The 18726-nt window shown below is 45.2% G+C and overlaps 1 protein-coding gene across 1 annotated transcript in view; it reads left to right on the forward strand.

Annotated features, from left to right (window-relative positions):
- The window catches only part of LOC124299943 (potassium channel subfamily K member 16), a 99366-nt gene that overhangs the window by 51504 nt on the left and 29136 nt on the right, over positions 1-18726 (forward strand). Inside the window, exons 4-8 of the mRNA XM_046753419.1 lie at positions 3976-4132; positions 4269-4347; positions 5287-5438; positions 7127-7314; positions 9449-9608. Coding sequence (XP_046609375.1) covers positions 3976-4132; positions 4269-4347; positions 5287-5438; positions 7127-7314; positions 9449-9555 — 683 coding nt within the window. The 3' untranslated portion in view covers positions 9556-9608. The remainder of the gene's footprint in view (positions 1-3975; positions 4133-4268; positions 4348-5286; positions 5439-7126; positions 7315-9448; positions 9609-18726) is intronic.

Genomic DNA, 18726 nt, shown 5'->3' on the forward strand with positions numbered 1-18726 from the left:
CGCTTCGACTCCCTCGCTCCTTGACGTCCCGTCGAGATCTCAAAGTTTATCCGAACAAACAGCGTCGCGTCGGACAGACAATTCGGATATCAAACTCCGCGCGATTCTTGATAGATCCTTTTTCCCGCAGAGGTGAAATCGCGCCTTTCGTATCGCTCACCTGTATTACGCTACGCGATATCACGTGCGGAATCCAAGAGCTGGTAGAGAGCGCGGATAGTGATATCTCGACGAGTGTCAGGGGTTGCAACAACGTCGCGTGACGGATAATGCGAGCATTATTTCTCGTGAATATGAATACCCGTCGTCGCAAGCGTTCTCGACGCCGCTCGTTGCCCTATTTTCAACGCCATGTTCAAGACGCGATGCGGAAGCGTCCTCGCCTGCTTCTTCGCGCCGCGTGCGAAGAAAAGCAATTTTCCCCTGGTAAGGAAAAATTTCGCTCTGAGAAGCGTTTGCGAAAATGGCCAGCCCTCTAACGCCTCGTGTCGCCTCTCTACTCCAGCCACCTTCGTACCCTTCCTATCTCATTTCCCTATCTAACTCTAAATAAACGGTGCTGCTCGCGTTGTCTTCACGGGGTGCGTATTTGCCCATGGAAAACACGAGGTATCACCTGCGGGCGGATCGACGCTCGGCAAAATCGCGAGCGAGGTGAAAGCGTCTGGGCCTCGTACCACTTTTCTACGATTCGACTTGTTTTCCACGACCAGGAACCAGTCCGCTTGATTATCATTATGCTGTAAGCGCTGCCCGATGTCGCAGTCACAGTTACTCCTTATCCATCGTTTGTAGTACGGTTTTACCCAATTGTAAATTATCCGTCTCCTCTGAACCGACCAATGATCTCAGCTGTGCTCGACGTTGTATCGATAATAACATGTGGTATCGACGATGTAAATTAAGCCCGTCCGTTACCCGCTGTGATGTCACCTCCAGGACCCGGCTATGGAGAGAGAGAGAGAGAGGGAAAGAGAGAGAGAGAGGAGAAGGAGGAGGAGTAGGAGTGGGAACGCGAGGGAGAGACGGATTGCCATATTGTGAGGCCAAAATTTGGAAAGAGAATAGGATGGGGCGACATATTTTCAAATTTATTAACGGTGCAGTATGTATGTATATAGAGCGCCACCTTGAATGGGGGCATTTTTCAATGACTCCGTTTATACCTTCGAGAGAGAATTTTTTAATAACGCAGTTTTATTACACCACCGTCGTGCGCAGTTTGGTAGATGCGCACAGCGAGGAAATTATTTAACACGACGTATGTAATATTTTTCTCGCTAGGTATATACACTGATTAAAAGGACGATTACGCGAAGCGTGGAATGAGATTCTGCTGCGAGTGACAGCGCTCTTTAATCAGAATAAGAGGCTCGCATCAGCTATACATATAATTCCAGCCTCACAAAAATCCACGATTAAATTGACTTGCCGATCATCGGGGGTCGGAGGATTCCCGTAAATCAAAAGGAAACCAGCAGGCGCTGCGCTTGGAAAAACACGTCCCGTAGAAATAATCGCGACTCATTTCCTGTAGATTTGTGAATTATTCATCGCTGTTTGAACATGGGCATCGACAGGGCGTGTTGACATTTACAATGCGTCTGATTTATCCGTGGCTTATACGAAAGGATTTCGAATGCTCGTCTGCTTTTACCAAACATTCATTTGCCGTGCAGGTGCTACTTGAATTTTATATGCGGGCTTAATCATCCCCGAAGTAAAAAAAAAAAATAATATAAAAAAGTAACCGTAAGCAGTAACGAGTAACCCGTCGCCAGTAAGCCGTAAGTAGTAAGCAGTATGCTTCGCTCACCATTTCGCTCTCGGGCTATTAGCGGAACGCATTGATCCATCGGCAAATACTCAAAGCCTTTGAAAACCGGCTCCCCGTTTTGACGGTGTATAAAAAATCATCTTGGAAAACTAGGCAGCACTTGTGCCTGAAAATACACGCGCAGGTGTCACGGTGGTGCTCAACCGGTAAAACTTGTCGTTCGGTTGACAGCCGAGCTTATTGCAGTCTCCCCAAAAATCGAACGATTTTTCTCACGGGTGTATCAAGGGTAAAGTATCGTCGAACTTGTTAAATGGAAGCTGCTAGTTAAACAGCAACGAATTAAGGACGACGATATAATCTAACTTGGTAATGGTCCGTAACATTTGTTTCGAGACAAATTACGAGTTTAAAGATAAGGAAAAACCCGGTTTCGCGAATTCGTACTAATGGAAGCATTTGATGACTCATTTTTCACATACCGGGTGCTCCCAGGTGAACGGCATTGTTTAATTTCGCTGCCGATGTTGAGCAACACAAAACTCGGAATCATCGGTACTCGGTGCTCCGAATAGCATTGCGTATAGCCAAAATGGCCGGATTTCTATGGACTGATACACTCGGGCGCGATGAATGGCCATACTTGACGTGACGTTATTCGAAATCTCGATCAGTACGCTCGAAATAATTGACCAGAAGTTGTCCCAAGCCTTGGATTGTGCGAAATCGCGTTGAAAGGCGGATCGGTGGAAGAAGGGCGATGAATGCACGGAGGGAGGGATACGTTAGGTCACAGTAGTCGATGGTGTTACTTTTCATCCAGATTGGACCTTCGGCGTAGCGGCCCCTTGGGACGCGCCCAAACCCTTCTTGTACCCTTCGCCGCGAAATCAGGGGCGTCCCACTTTTGCGAAACCGTTGTCCATTGTTGGCGTGCTCCGTTTCCCTTTTCGCCTTTCCCTCTGCGCCGCCCCGAGATATACCTGGATATATTAGCGGAGAACACGTCCTTATCTGCTAAGTGACACCAGTTAGCAAATTGAATTAACCTGGGCTCTGGAATTGGACCAAGTCTCTGGGTTCTGGGTCACAGGAGGATAAGCCGGATGATACGACATTGGTCTTGCTGCCTTCATTTACCCGCGATTACTCGATAATTTCAAAATTGTACTTGTTTCACGACGAAAGAAAAAAAAGAATTGGAACATCAATACGTACCACTCGCATCGAGAGTAAACACCCGGTATGCACACGAGGATGGGTATACCGTTAGGGTCATCGCGATGGGATAAGAACCCAGCAGAGATCTTATCTCGAGGGTATCTGAAGGGCAAAGAATCGAACATCATAAGCCGGACCGTTGCCGTTCGAAAACTTTCGTAATCCATGTCCCATCATCCTTTCCGTAAGACGTTAGAGCTCGGACCTTATATAGTGAATGCCGGGAGACGAATGAATGTGTCCGAAATTGGAGCAAGCTAAAGTCCCTCGAAAAATTCATGGTTCGCAAAATTGTTGGAGCTTGCAACCAAAATCTAAACTTGGTTGTAGTCCGAAGGTTTGCCTGGGAACCACTTCGAGCATGGGCGTGGTAATTTATAATCGAATCATTTCGCCGCGAGCATGTGTTTTTTCCTCCTTCACCCTCCTCGCCCCCTGTTCGATCGGGGCTCGCCGATATTTCTTGCGGGATTCATCGCATTGGTTTTGCACCTTTCCTCTCCATACTCCATCCCAACTCCCCGTGGCGTTCCTGCACGAACTCGCCACCCTATTTTTTCAACCCCTCCCCGGTCACCGCGCCACTTTATTTCATTCTTCTCTCAACGAAGGAGGGTTTCAGCAGTTTTTCACGTATCGGCTTCTGTTTGGCGACAATCAAACGCCGTATCGCAGGGGAAGCTGTACTCGATGCTCATTTCGACGACAATGTTTGGCAGGTTCCGAAATTTCGCAGAGTACTGTTTAATGGTCGGAATTCAGAGTGCGGGTTTGGTTCGTTCGTTAGTTTGGAGACAGTGTTTGAGATTCCGCCTGCAGGATTGCGACAATTACTTTCTCCACTCAAGACAAGAGTTCAATATTTGACGACGTGGTATCTGGCAATGAGCTCGAAGTATACCGTCTCAAGTTCCTTCAATTGTACGGTTCAAACTAAGCTCGTAACTCGCACTTACATCATCCCCGTATGGTTTCAGGTTACGGAAACATTTCGCCAAGAACCGCATGGGGCAAAGTAGCAACAATCATTTACGCCATTGCCGGAATGCCGCTGTTCCTTCTCTACCTCAGCAACATCGGCGACATCCTGGCGAGGAGTTTCAAGTGGACTTATGCACGCTGCTGTCTCTGCAGGTAGAGTATAACGAACCCCTAATCCGAGTTATCATCCGCAGACGATCTATATTTCTGAGCTTGTTCGCATTTCGTTCAACTCCCATACGTGAGCTCAGCTTAAACTTTGCTTTACGGGATCATGTTCTTATCACAGGTGTCGAAGAAAGCCCCGCCGCTTCGAGCCGCCGCCTCCTAGAACGAACGTTGCCCCCGCCGGCAGAGACCAATGGCAGGTAGGTTATTGCGCGTCGGAGGTTCAAAGTTGTTCCGTAGCAGGGACAGCCATTGCCCCGATGGAATTTCATAAGACGTTTCCTTTGCTGCTAGATAAACGCGAGCGTTCAGGAAACGTGATTCCTTCTCAATGCGCCGAAAGCGGATTCTCCTGAGCTAACGGGGCAAACTTTTCACAGAGATATTAAACAAACGGGATTTATCACTGCGGAGACTCTGCGCTCCCATGACTCGAGAGTGTTCAAAACATGAGGAGAAATTTCGAGCATCGCAAGCTCGACTTGAGGAAATTTTTTCATCTCAAGATCAGGACTTGGGTGCCGGTCAGTTTTTCGTCAAGCTCATGGTTGTAGGTTAAAGATGCAGAGTAGTTTAACCAGATGGAAAATACGCAAGAACCAAGGATTGGCGTGTTCTATACCTTTTTCGGAATCCTTTTAAGTCACCTCTCAATCTGTAAGCCTCTGCGAGATTTTTGTTTCTTTTTTTGTTTTTTTTTTTTTTTGTCTGGCGTCCTCGAGTCAGCGGATTAGAGGATCACGCTGCTGCGCGGATTGATAATGAGGCGGATCGCGATTCAACGAATAGAGCAGATATCTGTTTTGGAATTGGCCGGGCTATATACATCGGCGCGGTCCCCAGGGGTCAAGTTTGACACCAAAGGATTGTTCTAGCGCTGATTGCATCAGGCAATCTATATAGCTGGCGGTACAAGTTCCGGCAGAGAATTCCCCCGACGTTTTGCAAGGTGGATTAGATTAGTCGATAGATTGGTTGTTTACTTGGACGTGTATAATGGCCTCCTTGGAGGAACAGCTTCGATACAGTTGAAATTCATTCTCTCATATATGCCGAGGCCAGTCTTGTGAAAAAAGTTACAGCATTGAAATTGCCGCATCGATATTCACACCTGATTAATCTCACACCCAATTTTACAGATGGTTAAAATACACGGTGGGGAACTCGAGACATCCAGTATCGAGCAGGGAAGCTCAGGTGACGATGACGAGGGTGACGAGGAGAGTGAAGGTAGCTATGATCCGCAGAACGTGACAGTGCCGATCACCTTGTGTCTCACCATAATGGCTGGGTGAGTTCTGGGTGTATGAACATTCCCACTTGTCGTCGATTATTTTCACGCAATGCAGGATACGTTTGTACGTCATTGTTACACGTTGGTTTCGATAAAATTTCTCCATTACCGATTTTTCTCCCTATGATCGATCGATCTACATTCACATACCCAAGCGATATCAGGTAACGGGGTTTGAAATCCCGTTGAAAATAAAATCTGTCAAAGTGGTCATATCCATTTCAATTATCGCGATGAATTTGAAAGTCGTTACAGAATCCTTTGGGAAACGCTACGAACGGAGTTTGATTTTGTTCGTTGTGAAAGCGCCAATTCGTTCGTCACATCCGTCATTTAGCCGTTTTTACAACTTACGATTCTTTTTTTTTCCGTTTCACGACATCAGGAAACATCGATCGAACAGCACGCCGCGGATAGCCTGACATGTGTGTTTTGGTTTTAAGCGTATTTGACAATGGGTTTACCGTTACTTAGGTTTATAGGGTGTTAATAGAAACTTCCCGGGCGAATTTCCCAGGAGTCACGTCAGGCAACCGTCGAATTTATTTTCCGGGATCCTTTAGGCTCGGCCGTAAAAGAAAAGAGGCCGGGCTGCCCTCATCCATCTCTAAAACAGAAAGTTGTTCGTTATTAATGGACATTCATTGAAGCACGTCTTACATTTCTTGCTTCCGGACTTAAGAACAGGCGAAAAACCCAGAGAATTGCTCAAGTACGACGAGCCTTCCCATCAAGAGGATATTCGCTCGATCGATCGGCTAGGAATATCAAACAGTAAGCGAAGTCCTCGTGCCTGAGTCGCATCTTCCGTTTCACCCGCCAACTTTATTCAGGATCAGAATCCTGCAGCGCAGATCTTACGAATCAGGGCACAGCATGGAACCCACGATAAACCTCAATAGGAAATATTTTTCCTCGTATAATATCAGTTCCGATTCAGCTAGTGCAGCGCGATGCTCGAAGACATTTTGTAAGAATAGCGATATAACGAGGGGCGGGGGTGGGATTATTATCTGTAGGGTAATATCTGTAGTAATATTTATTAATAATTATAAAATAGACTTCAAAAACAAGTATGGAAAATAGAAACTGCATTTTCTGGCTCCAAACATCATACCTTAAGTAGAAAACCAAATAAGGAATGAAAATGATTTAAATATAAAATACGTGTTTACATATATGTATTAAATATTAATCTGGGTTTTAATTATCTGTATTTCTGTGGGGTGACTGACTCACGCGGTATATGCTAAAGCGAAGAATATTATTAAATAAGTTTTATCAAGACGGCATCTCAGTCTACAAGACGTCATGTCGCGTTGCTTATACTTGAGGGTAAAAGTATATACACCTAAGGATAAGGATGCTTTATAAACTGGATCGAAAAACTCCCTCCTGTCCATGGCTCGTATAGTATACATGCCTACGATTATTCGGGATAGAGGAAGAATAAAATAGGGTCAGATTTTATGGAGTGTAAAGAAATCCGAGTCGCCGATCGGGGGTCGCTGGCATCGATGAAGATTACGTACTTTCATTAACACGTCTTCCTGACTCGACAATTGTTTTATTCGGGAAAACGTGACCGAGTGACTTCCAGCACTAGGATATTATCCTTATCCGTATCCTCGGCCCCCACCCCCTTGCCCTTTTCTACCACCAAGTAACCTCAATTTTCTTTAAAGGTACGTGTGCGGCGGAGGTATGCTCTTCTCGATGTGGGAAGGCTGGGGCTTCTTGGAATCCTCCTACTTTTGCTTCATATCGCTGAGTACCATTGGCTTCGGAGATTACGTACCTAGTGATGAAATTTATTCGTCGAAGGGAATCAGCGAGTTCTCCTTTCTCTTCTGTTCCTTGTATCTGATGCTGGGTGAGTTGTTATTTTATTTTATCCTTTCACGCCGTGATGTATTCGCACCGTAACTCCGCGAAATATTCTCTGACCCTGAAAGCAATCCAAATTCGATTACACGCAAGTCTTGGAAAAAGGCAGATCTGAGAATAGTCGGAAACGTATTTTTGGAATTTTATTTCCGAACGATCAACACCGCTGCTCGCGTAGCGGGTCACTGAATGAGAAAAATTTAATCAGAGGTAGAGCTGCTTTTCCGGCAAAGAAGAAGAAGAAGAAGACGGAGAAGAAAAGTGTATCATTCCGGCGTTTGGGTAGAGACAATTCTGTATACATTTCGAAAGACGTATTGATCGATGAAGTGTGAACAGTTGGCGTCGGTGAATTGGGAATAATCGTACGAAAGCTGAACGGTGATTTTTGGTTATAAACAAAACGATAACGAAGCCTTCTTAGTTCTCGGAGTCTTTGATCGTTGGTTTTGATCGAGAACGCTCGATCCAACACACACCGGGCGGTAACAGTTGTGATGAAGGCTTGAACCGTGCGGAGGATCTGAAAAGCTCTACGCGCTACTGACATCTTGTTATTTCGATAACTATTTTCGTTCCCTCTTCCATAAGAGTGCTTTCTTCTCATGAAATACGGAATTGCGATGCGGTGATTCGAGGTGCTAACAAATTTCCGAGCGCAGGTAGACCCTGATTTCTTTCGCAATTTCTTTTTTCTTCGTCAGCGTTAGTCCGACGCTTTGGGCTTTTTATCAGAATTTTCTCAAGCACTCCGCAGGCGAGGATGTAGCTAAGTATAAAGAACTCCGCCGGTGAACTCGACGGAAAATAAGATTTGTATTAAGTAGTTCAGCGCGGATTAAGGAAACTTTTCTTCGCGTTGACAGCAAGAGTTTTGTGGCAAGTGTTTCCTTCCTCCCCTTCGCCTTCTTTCGATTTTCAATCAAATACCGCCCAGCAGCGGTTGCGAAAATGCACGCTATACGCGAACGTCTCGACGGATTTTGTCGCGAATGCAACCATCGGCAGACGGTGTGAACGCCGCGCAATTTATCCGCAAAGCATTTCTCGTGAGCTTTTTTGCTTGTGTGTGTTGTTCGTTGAAAGCTTATTTGCAAAAAAACATTCACGCTTAGATTGTGAAACAAGATTGAACGCGATCGAAGGCTCGCCCACGTCTAAAATTTTTTTTCGATTACACAAATCGTCGGTTAAATTTATACCCACAAAGGCACGTGAGTAGAAATTGATTCTCTTCAGACCCTCGCGAATAATTAATTAACGGATCTCAAAGGGAAACAAAGCGGGTGGAAAATGTTTCGGAAAAACGTATCGCCTGAGAGAGGCGGAAAAAGAATAGAAAAAAACTCGTTTGTTTCAAGACGGAGATGAAGACTAATAGCGGAAACGGGGTTGGCATTCCGACGAGTAAGCTCGGCCTGGTGCGGGATTGAAATTCATCGATTTTGAATTTCACCGGTGTTTTTCTTTCGCGCAAGCTCACCGCCGGCATCCCCAACTCTAGTCACTTAATAAATTTTCGATATATCTACTTCGAAACGCATTGCATGACTCACCACGCGCGAGTGTATCGCGTAGGGTATAATTTTTCTTTTCTTTCACTTCCCTCCAGCCGGTGTTCCGCTATTCCCAATGAATATTTCTCCAAGACCTCCTCCGCCCGTGGCGCATATACGCTTTGAATATCATCACAGATGTAAACCAATTCGCATTTCAATTATCCAGCCAATTTATTCCCCCGCACTGCAGTGCTTACTTACCTATAGTTTTTCAAACCTCGAGCTTGGCCGTTATTTATCGTGGCTTAAGACCGACCGTTTGTAAACGAGGGGAACTATAAACACGTAACGCTACACTCTGCTATGATACATTCGCCGGTCGAAAACTACTTTTCATCGCCTGCTTCATGGTATATATACGTTTGGCAAAGAGAAGGAAAAAGTAAAAAAATAAAACGCACGGCGCCGAATCCCGAGAAGAATTGCCCCGTTCAATTTCGCCCGATTAATAACAATGAGCAAGAAGTGCGAGCACTGCTTATAGTTGTACCTGAATTCAGTCCCCCGTATCGATGTCTGCCGATCGAATTTCACCGTTTCTTTCCAATCTCTGTGCTCCAGGTATGGCCATGATAGCGATGTGCTTCAACCTGATGCAGGAGGAGGTGATAGCGAAGTGGCGGACCCTCATCCGCACCTTGAGACACATATTCAGGTGCGACAGGTGACAGACGCGGCGGGCATCAGCAGCTCTAAAATCGTCAACCCACACCCGAAGCACGTGAGTACATCCGAGTCACGTTCAATCTAACTTACAATTTCTCAACCCTCGACGGTGTCGTTCGTCGTGAACCCTTAATTACCCCGAAGGGGGTTTTATCTCCTCTGGCGCAGAGCTGTGCAGCCCTCGCCCCGTACCCAAACTTCCCTCCTCAAACACGCACGCGTATGTATACATGTATATATATATATTACACATATGCATATACGTATATAGTATATATATTTGTCTTACAATGACTTGTAAGGTAAACATTTGCGATAATAACCGTGTACGTAGATCATCTACGAGATGGAAGTTAATATACCAACGTATATATTTTCGTACATCGAAAACTTTTGGTATCGGTCCATAAACACAGCCGTGAGAGCAACAGCTGGTTGTAAAAAAATAATCTACTTCCTCTCCCCTCTTGTTTTCATTCTCCGCGCGATCTCGGCTGAAGGGAGAATATTATCTAGCGGGTCGATTCGCACATCTTTCACCAAAATTTGCAACAATCGATACGGACACAGTGTCGTATACGGTATGTTCTCGCGCAAACTTACCCCGCGTGTATACGCGTATATGTAGGGAGCAGAAAAACGTTCTAGGAAAGTTTGCCGATACCATCGTGTGAAAATCGACGACATCGGATACAGTCGAGCGTAAAATTGACCCGTGCCAAGCGCACGGCGAACTTGGTGCGAACAGGAAAATAGTTCGGGTGACTGTACGGGGACAGGGATGGAAAAGGGTGGGCATCTCCGCGTCGGTACTCGGACTCGGCAAGAACTGCGAGGCGAGGCGAAGCCGCGAGTCCTTGGGAACGGAAAGGCATTGATCCTTCGTTTTATCGGCGAATTTTGTCGATATTCTCCTCTATATACCGCATCGGGTGGAACGGCGTCACTTCCTCTTCCTTTTCCTCCTCCTCCTCCTCAAGCCCCGTTTTATTCTCGCCGGTTTCCTCCTCTCAACCAGCTTCTCCCACCTATTTTTTCCTCTCACTCTTCCGACTGTCTTTTCCTTCTGGAGTCTTCCGGATTCCGCTTGAATTCCACCAATCATGGCGTCGACGCCTGTTGCTAGAGGAAATAAAAGCCGTCGGTACTGGAAGGTCACCGTTTGGCTGTAACCAGTTGCGACACTTTGACGGGAACCCCTTTGATCTAGAGGCCACCTCGAATTCGGTCACTTTCCAACTCGTCGCTCAGTAACTTTCCGACGAACCTCACTCCCTCGGCTGTACATCCTGCTGACCTCTGCCGTCGGTCGCTCGTCTGTTATTATTAATATTGTACCCATCGTGAACGCGATACGATCACTTGGTGCCATAATTTTTCATCCAGCAGGTTCGACACCCGCTTAGTTCATCTCTCAAAGTTTCGAAGTAGAAATCATAGTGGTAAACGGAAACTTCGCGCACATTCTGTACAGTTTTGAACTACAGAAGTCGAAAATTCTAATGATCTATTGATACCGAGCGAGATTGATCAGTGGTGAAATTTAAGGCGGTAAAGTTGCATTGATTTTCGAAAATAACATTGCCTTGTATTTTTTGTCAGTAGAGCAAGAAAGATTTTTATTTTTCTTTAGCGAAGAGCCTGCTACATTTAATCGGGAAAATATTCTTCTACCAATTATCCCGACGAGACGAGTATCTGCTTGACATTGGTAAAAGAGGTGAGACAATTTTGATGAAATTTTATAACTTGCCGCTGCAAACCTCTTAACGCGTCTTGGCGACGGGGTGAAAACTTTTCTGCAAAATTGTGAAACCTCTTCGGATACTCAACGGCTGAACGTCTTGCGAAGTACGTGGACAGGTCGGATTAATGTCCGTGCCCGTTCGAAAGGTCAGCCGTAGGCTTGGCTAAGCGTGTCCATTTTCTCTCTTCGTGTTTCACTGCGCCGTCATCCAAATCTCACTTCCGCTATCCAAACGGCGGATTCGTTACGCAGACTTATTCTTGGTTTCAATCTTTCCAGATTGGTTCTTGGAATATCTTTGGAAATTTAACGCCCGAGTAAGACGCGGAAGGATAGATTTTCAATGGTCCGTTAATTTCAAATTTTTGACGAGTCATTTCAGTTTTTCTATGTAGGTATATTTCTCTGTGATCTGTCACGAATAAAGTTTCATGCAAGAAACCGCTTAGACAGGACACCTGTACGCAAATGAAACCGGCTCGTTCTTCTTTTTACTTTGTACCGCTGTCGTGTAATGTTACTTGAAACGCGAGCGGAGCGCTAAAAGTTGAAGAGTTAGAAATCGGATGGTAGACCGCAGCTAAACTTGGAAGCACACTACCCAAAAGGGTTCTGCCGTATGCAAAATGAGTACGTTATTCATGCAAATGTTGATCGCACATGAATACATGTTAATTCAACGTTTAAACGGAAGACACCTTCCCGCTTATATTCAACTTTGAATACTTAATACACAGTTTTCAACCTCATCTTTGACTTTGTTGCTAAAGTATATGCATTTTCACTAACCGCTTGAATCGCACGAGACGGCGTTGTGAGCGGAATAAATGAATATAATGTACATCCGGGACGGAAATCGCTACGTTAACAGATACATTCAGGGAAAAATAAAATTCAATACATACAAATTGCAGAAATCAGTTCACTGCCTCTTTTCCGCAAATCTCAAGCTGACTGAAATTGCTCTTACTTGAGTATAAACTGTAATTGGCAAGTTCGCACTCAAGCGAGCAAGAGGGTGTTCCAATTTGCCAAATGACAAAGTTCCGAGTGTCGTAGTACCGACCATATTATTACCACATTATAACATACTTGCAAAGCTCGATGCAGTTAGTTGCGAAATCTCTCGTTGGCTCTTTGGCTCTTTCGTGGGTGATCCTGAATTTTTAACGTCGATTAAACAGCCCGATACCTTCGGGTAATAATCAAACCCAAAGCAGTTTGACCTTTGCCGCTGCGGTAGTTGACGTGATTCGCGTTGAGGATGGCCTGCCGCGTCCACTTAACGTACCCTTGAATTTTCAAGTAGTCCTGGCTGGTATAATTTCTCCTCGCGATACACGGCGAAAGGTTGAAACCGTTTTCAACCGAAACGTTTAAAAAGCCCTGGTAGCCGGACCCGATTGCGCAGCTTCTCTGAAGCCTTAATGAAATCAAGGAGGTGAAAGCTGTCACCTAAGCAACCTAAGCAACGGAAGGACGATCTCCCGGATGTCGCGTTGGACGTAACGACGATGGAAGTAACAGAAGGTGCAGGAACTCGATGGAGGGTTCGGAGGAGTCGGTGTTGGAGGTGGTGCCGTTGGTTGCGGCGGTCGGAATACTTTAAAGTTGTTTTCGAGTTGGTTTCTTGTTGCTTCCTGCGAGGCAGGGAACCGCTGCAGGACTGCCAACTACGCTACGTGCCCTCCGGATTCCCAGACACGGAAAAAGTATTTGCAATGCTCGGAACTTTCCCGGTTTTTGTTGCGTTCGAACGTTGATCGATAATCTCTAACAAGTTTCAGCGCTGGAACTTAGACCTTTGGGTACAAAAAACCTTTTAGTGCAGCGCTTTCCTCTGTGCATTGTTTATGCCCAGGATCTCTTTGTACCGCCTGCTAACGTGTCTTCGTATAACCGGTAAATCAATTCTCAAAGCTCAACTAATCCTCCCCTCTTCTTGATCAATTACGTTCCTTTGGTTCATCGCTTCCGATTTCTCCATCGCCGCAGTCCTTTCCAAAAATTCAAACTGTTGACTGTACTCGTCGCGTAAATTGTTGTTGAGTGCGATGCTTGAACAAGTTATTGTACCTACGATGTACTACAATCGGTATGAGAATTGGAAAAGCAATTTACTCAGGCCGTGTCTGTCGATTCTACGACTAAATTTTCTAGATATACACTCGAAATTGATGCGAAATATCACCTTCTTTACGTCAACAACGAGTGCACCGGAAAAGTTTGGAATGAAATTCGTATCAGAAGCATGAAAAGACCGGGATGCGCGAAGAAGGAAATGATCGTCAGTATCGGATGTCACGTCGACACTTTGCGATGATTTAATCTTAATTTTCATCGTCGAGTACCGATCAAAAAGTGAAGAATTCCGTCGGGAAAAAGCGGTGTGTCTGTACCTCTAGCTCATACCTCTCGGTACAGGTATTTCAAATCGACTATACATACTACACATTATACATGGCGCAAAGTAATCCGGAGATGGAAAGTTTTCAGTAAAAATAACTTCGATAAAGTTCTACGTGCATATCTGTGGACGTTAGTTGGCTGCCTCGGCTACCGGCAGACTTTTATGCAACGCAATTGACTTTGCGCTGCTAACTAATCGGATGCTGCACCACCCGAGATTGGTCACCCGATCTCATCGTCGACTGGAACCCGAGTTTCAAGACCCTGCAGCCTAGGTACAAACTCGACTGATAATAAACTCGTTGGAATCCAGATGTCGACATTCCTTGACTCGGAATTACCCGTGGAAGCGAGGCGAAGCTACAGGGAGAGGTTTCGCCACTGCTGAGCAGCTCGTCGAATGACACTTGGGATCCTTCCTCTGATCTTTCCTCGAAATGGTCTATAACTCCCTCCTTCTCGTGTGTCAAAGATCTGCGCGATTGACTTTGCGATATTTCCTCCCAGCGCAATTTAACACGGGGGAAATAGAATCCCCCTTCATCCCCCAGGCGAAAGAGCCAGGCTGAGCTGTTCTTCAAGAAACGCGGGGTCAGGGCCAGCCGCGGTTACCACGAGGAATGCAATAACGCTACTCTTCTCCAGGATTGCAGCCTGCGTCTCTAGTCTTGTGTATTCTAACCCACCGCGCTCTAGACGCCCTCAACATTTCCCGCAGAACATGTCATGTTAAACTTATGCCCTATCCTCCGAATGTGCATCCGGATACATACAGAGTGTTCGGTTTGAAAGAACCAGAAGAAGAATAATCAACGTCAGTATGAACGTAAGAGTAAGCACTTTAGATGAAAGGGATTCGTACCTTTTTCCATTTCTATCCATTCCAAATTTCATCCTCACAGTCTCGGTTTCTTTGCCAAGGAACTCGATTTAAATTTTATTCTCCGATGCTTCTTTGAGTAATATACGTGATTATGTCAAATGAAAAATCCTCATCACTTGTGACGTTACGTTTACGATCTGATCGTTTTGTGTCACCGAGTCGTTCCTGCGATTTGACGGTATATCTCCCCCGAACAGCACACCGCGTATGCATACGTTGGTACACACGTGCAGCGGCGAACCTTTCCGCATAGATATGTCTTTGCGGAGAGCAAAGTGCGGTATGAATCATAGTTAATAATAAACCACGAATTGATACGCCGCCTTGCCTTTGCTTTGCCCCGAGTTGTCGGCGACTTGAAAATGCAGAGAACTGCAGCGTTTGAAGTCAACATACGATATTACATATTCGCAACATATTCGCAGCTTTGGATAGTAATTGGTACAAATCGCGAATGACGTTGTGAAGTTCTGATGCATATTTTGACGTACCTGATTCGGTTCTCCAACTTCCTGGACAAGTTTTTGACTAGTTAGAAAAATCCGTCGCATCACGCGGTCGGCCTGCGGAGCTTAACTGGCGGTTTGAGAAGCTTGACGAATGGCGAATGCACTTATGCACCGCGAGTTATTATGTATGCGGGTGTTGGCCAGCATTAACTTTTAATACGAGCCTGCGGGAGCACCTGACCTGCCTGAATCGCATTTGATGGCCCCACGTCGTCTGCATTACTTCCGCAGACCGAGGCCATCTTCTGGCCCGATATTTGGCCGCCCCCTGACACACCCAGCGAGCACCAGCGTTATAAATCATCAGTATCGATTGCCCTCCTTGATCCATTTTTAACTCGGGTTAGCAGACGACACCTGCAAGCTAGGGTACGCCGGTCAATTTATACGGGATTAAATTCCAGGTATTTCGGTGTTCCGTCCAGACATCAATTACAGTCAACTAATTCGCTCTTCATTGAAGGAATACGGTGTCATTTGACAGTGAACGACGACGAGCACCCGTTATATCGTAGATTTGCAGGGAAATATGAGAGTAATGGAACTGTTTTCATCGACAGTCGTTTCTAGATGTATTATTGTGCATTTGCGTCAAGACAAACGGACCATTGAGACGGATGCGTAGTGAAATCCTTTTAAAGCCAAGATTCACGTTGATGTCGGTATAAAACTTGTTTCATCGAATAAACAGCGACCACGTATAGCGGGTTGATTCTTTTAATATGCTGCCATGGTACGTAACCCATAAACCCAGTTTAACCGCCGAAAGCACAGAGTTAGAGCATAAGTTGTGTATGCTCTACATGCACAACAGAGGCCGAACTGTAGGTATAATACTCTGTAAATTCCTCGGTGATAAATACATTCCCTAATATCTTACAGGCACGTACATTCGGTGTTTTCGTGCACCGTTGAACAGACCTACGATTCAACTAATCTTGAGGAATACCCGAGAATACGTGGTTGTGCGGTTTCTATTCTACATTAATGGCATCCACTGTTATCGATAACGCAATTAGCAGCGGTTAACTGAACAAAAAGTCTCCCGCGCAATTTGTATGCCTGCGCTTTGTTTCGTCCAAACTGATTGTTGTAAGATAAAGAAATGCACGTACTACCGAGATAAGGTCATGAAACTAGTGAAGAAGGCATGCGGCGTAAGGCGGAGAACCGAACGCGTATACAGGGTATAAGATGTAGGATGAAAATTGGTGCATGAAGTTTTGATAGAAGAGATAAAATTTCGCGGAGCGAGGATCGTAAAAGGAATCGTTCATTTGTTCACGCGAGCGAAAGAGACCAAGTTCTGTTTTTGTAAATTTTATTTCTCAAACTGAAAACTCGAACGACAGTGTTGAATATTTTATCGACCTTATCTTGTTACTATGTATACGGTTCGCGGTGTCGATGTCGAAATGAAAGAAAGTTAAAAAATTGACATTTCGGCCCTGAGGGGGCAAATATGTTTTATTATTAATAAAGACATCTTTGAGATAACACTTAAATATTCAATTAATGATAACGATGTCCCCGATTTTTCGTTTTTGTTTTTCTTCTTTGACATTCTTTCGTATTGAAAGTTTCACTTCGTGCAGGAGGCTCAAGAGCATTCAATTGCAAGTACTACTTCACTTCGATCATTAATTGAATATATCACTGTTATCTCAAAGATGTCTTTATTAATAATAAGACATATCGTAGTTTTCTGAGAAGGGCCACCCTCGGGACCGAATCGTGAATTTTTTGAGAACCTTACACGTATAAAACGACAATATACAAAACGAGGGTAATTCCTGAAGAATCGAGCTCGACGTTCCCTCGAGCCAGAGAGAGAGGGAGAGAGAGAAAGAGAGGATGCAGCCGCCAACAACGGAGCGACGTGATGTGGTGAACTTTGAAAGTCCACCCTTTTCGCCCCGGGTGCAGAATGGCGGCTCGCACGCTGCAGCAGTCGACTGAATAGTGCATGTTCCGGCTTTCGTGACGCACTTGAACCGCTGTCCTAAACAATCCCTCTCTCTCTCTCTCTCTCTCTTTCTCTCCCCACAGCCTCCCGCAGATGTCGCGCACTGGTCTTTCAAGTCGGGCCGAAGGGCCGTCCCTTGGGGGTTGAAAAACAATGAAGGGTTGGAGTGCGTCGTGAATAACTGATGGCGGTGCCGCCTGTCCGGCCCTTCGACTCGCTTTGGCTTCAATCCTCGTAATTACTATCGGTGTAAACTTCACCTTGTCAAGATTATCGGCATTATCCTTCTCCTGGATAACTTCCGCCAATCATGCTCATCCTGATCTGCATGGTAGCAAATTTTGGACTGCCCGGTTCTTGCTTCTGCCGCAAGAAACTTCATTGTTTGAAACATTCAACGGGCTGTCCACACGAACTGCTCAATTATTAATCGCTATTTCCACTATTATTAATTCTCGGTTTGTTTACATGGTTTTTAGAGTACCCGCGCATAGGAAGAAATCAAGTTTTATACGATCGAAACGGTGATATAAGTTGGTGTATAAAAGCAAAGATCCTGTGAAAGGGAAAATAAAATTGTGGCTCCTAAAAGTTGGTTAAAACTGTCGTGTATTGAAAAACGTATGAATCACGTATGTAATTGTTTTCCATTCAATTGACTCTAAGTCCGAATCCTGCAGGAAATTTATTTACCAGAAGCTGAAAGTGACCGCACATATTTCAATTATCCTACAGAAAAATAATGCACGACGCAGAAGATTTTATTTCAACTTTCGTTAGTCCTAACGGCTTGTTTTGACAAGACTAAGCAGAAAAATACGGAACTATCGTGAATATGAGAACGAATCTGGTACGCTGGTTCAACCGAGGCAAAGTTTTGTCTAACAGAAAATTGCGAGGTGCGGCAGGTATCCGTATACGGCTCGATACGACTTGTAGGACTTGCATACACGTACATTTGTATTTATCTCTCTAGCAGAGGGATCTGGCGACACACGTCACTTCTGCAAATCTCGCGCTTAGAATAAATGGTATTTCTTCTTGGAGAGAGCCCTGCTGATGTTCGCCATCAATTTCGCGGGGAGAAGCGAAGAGCTGAGACGAGAGCGTGCGGAGGGCAGAGCTCGTAAAAACTAGACCACGTACCGAGCCAGACTGCGCAGTGATCTTTTATACTGTAAAATTAAGAAAAAGAGCGACGATTCAAGTTCCAACCGTAGACGCGACCTTGAATGATAAGCTGCCGAAGCATGAAGCATGTTCAACGACGCGTCTCGTTCGTTCGCGCGACTTTTTTTCGCAGAAAAAGAAAAGCCTGATGAAATTACCGCTTTTTGCTCGCATACGTATAACGTACATGTATAACAGCTATCGCTGCACGCTTACCTCGTGGACGAAGTTCACGGCTCAGTTAGTTCTGCTCAAACGAGGTCAACGTAACCCGCGGTCTAATCTGTCCGTAAGCGTACCCACGGCTTTAATTCCAGTCAGCTTAACCCGCTCAATTTTCACAGTAATTTTCTGAATATCTCTGTAAGGTTGTACAAAGTGTATAATCAAGGCAACTCGATGCTCGCCAAGACCAAATGTTCCTCGTAATATTTTAACGCGACAAATTGCACTCACGGACTCACCTTCGACGAGAGTTTCGACCATTCT

This window comes from Neodiprion virginianus, chromosome 3 (genome assembly GCF_021901495.1).
Source record: "Neodiprion virginianus isolate iyNeoVirg1 chromosome 3, iyNeoVirg1.1, whole genome shotgun sequence".
In the NCBI taxonomy this organism is placed as follows: Eukaryota; Metazoa; Arthropoda; class Insecta; order Hymenoptera; family Diprionidae; genus Neodiprion; species Neodiprion virginianus.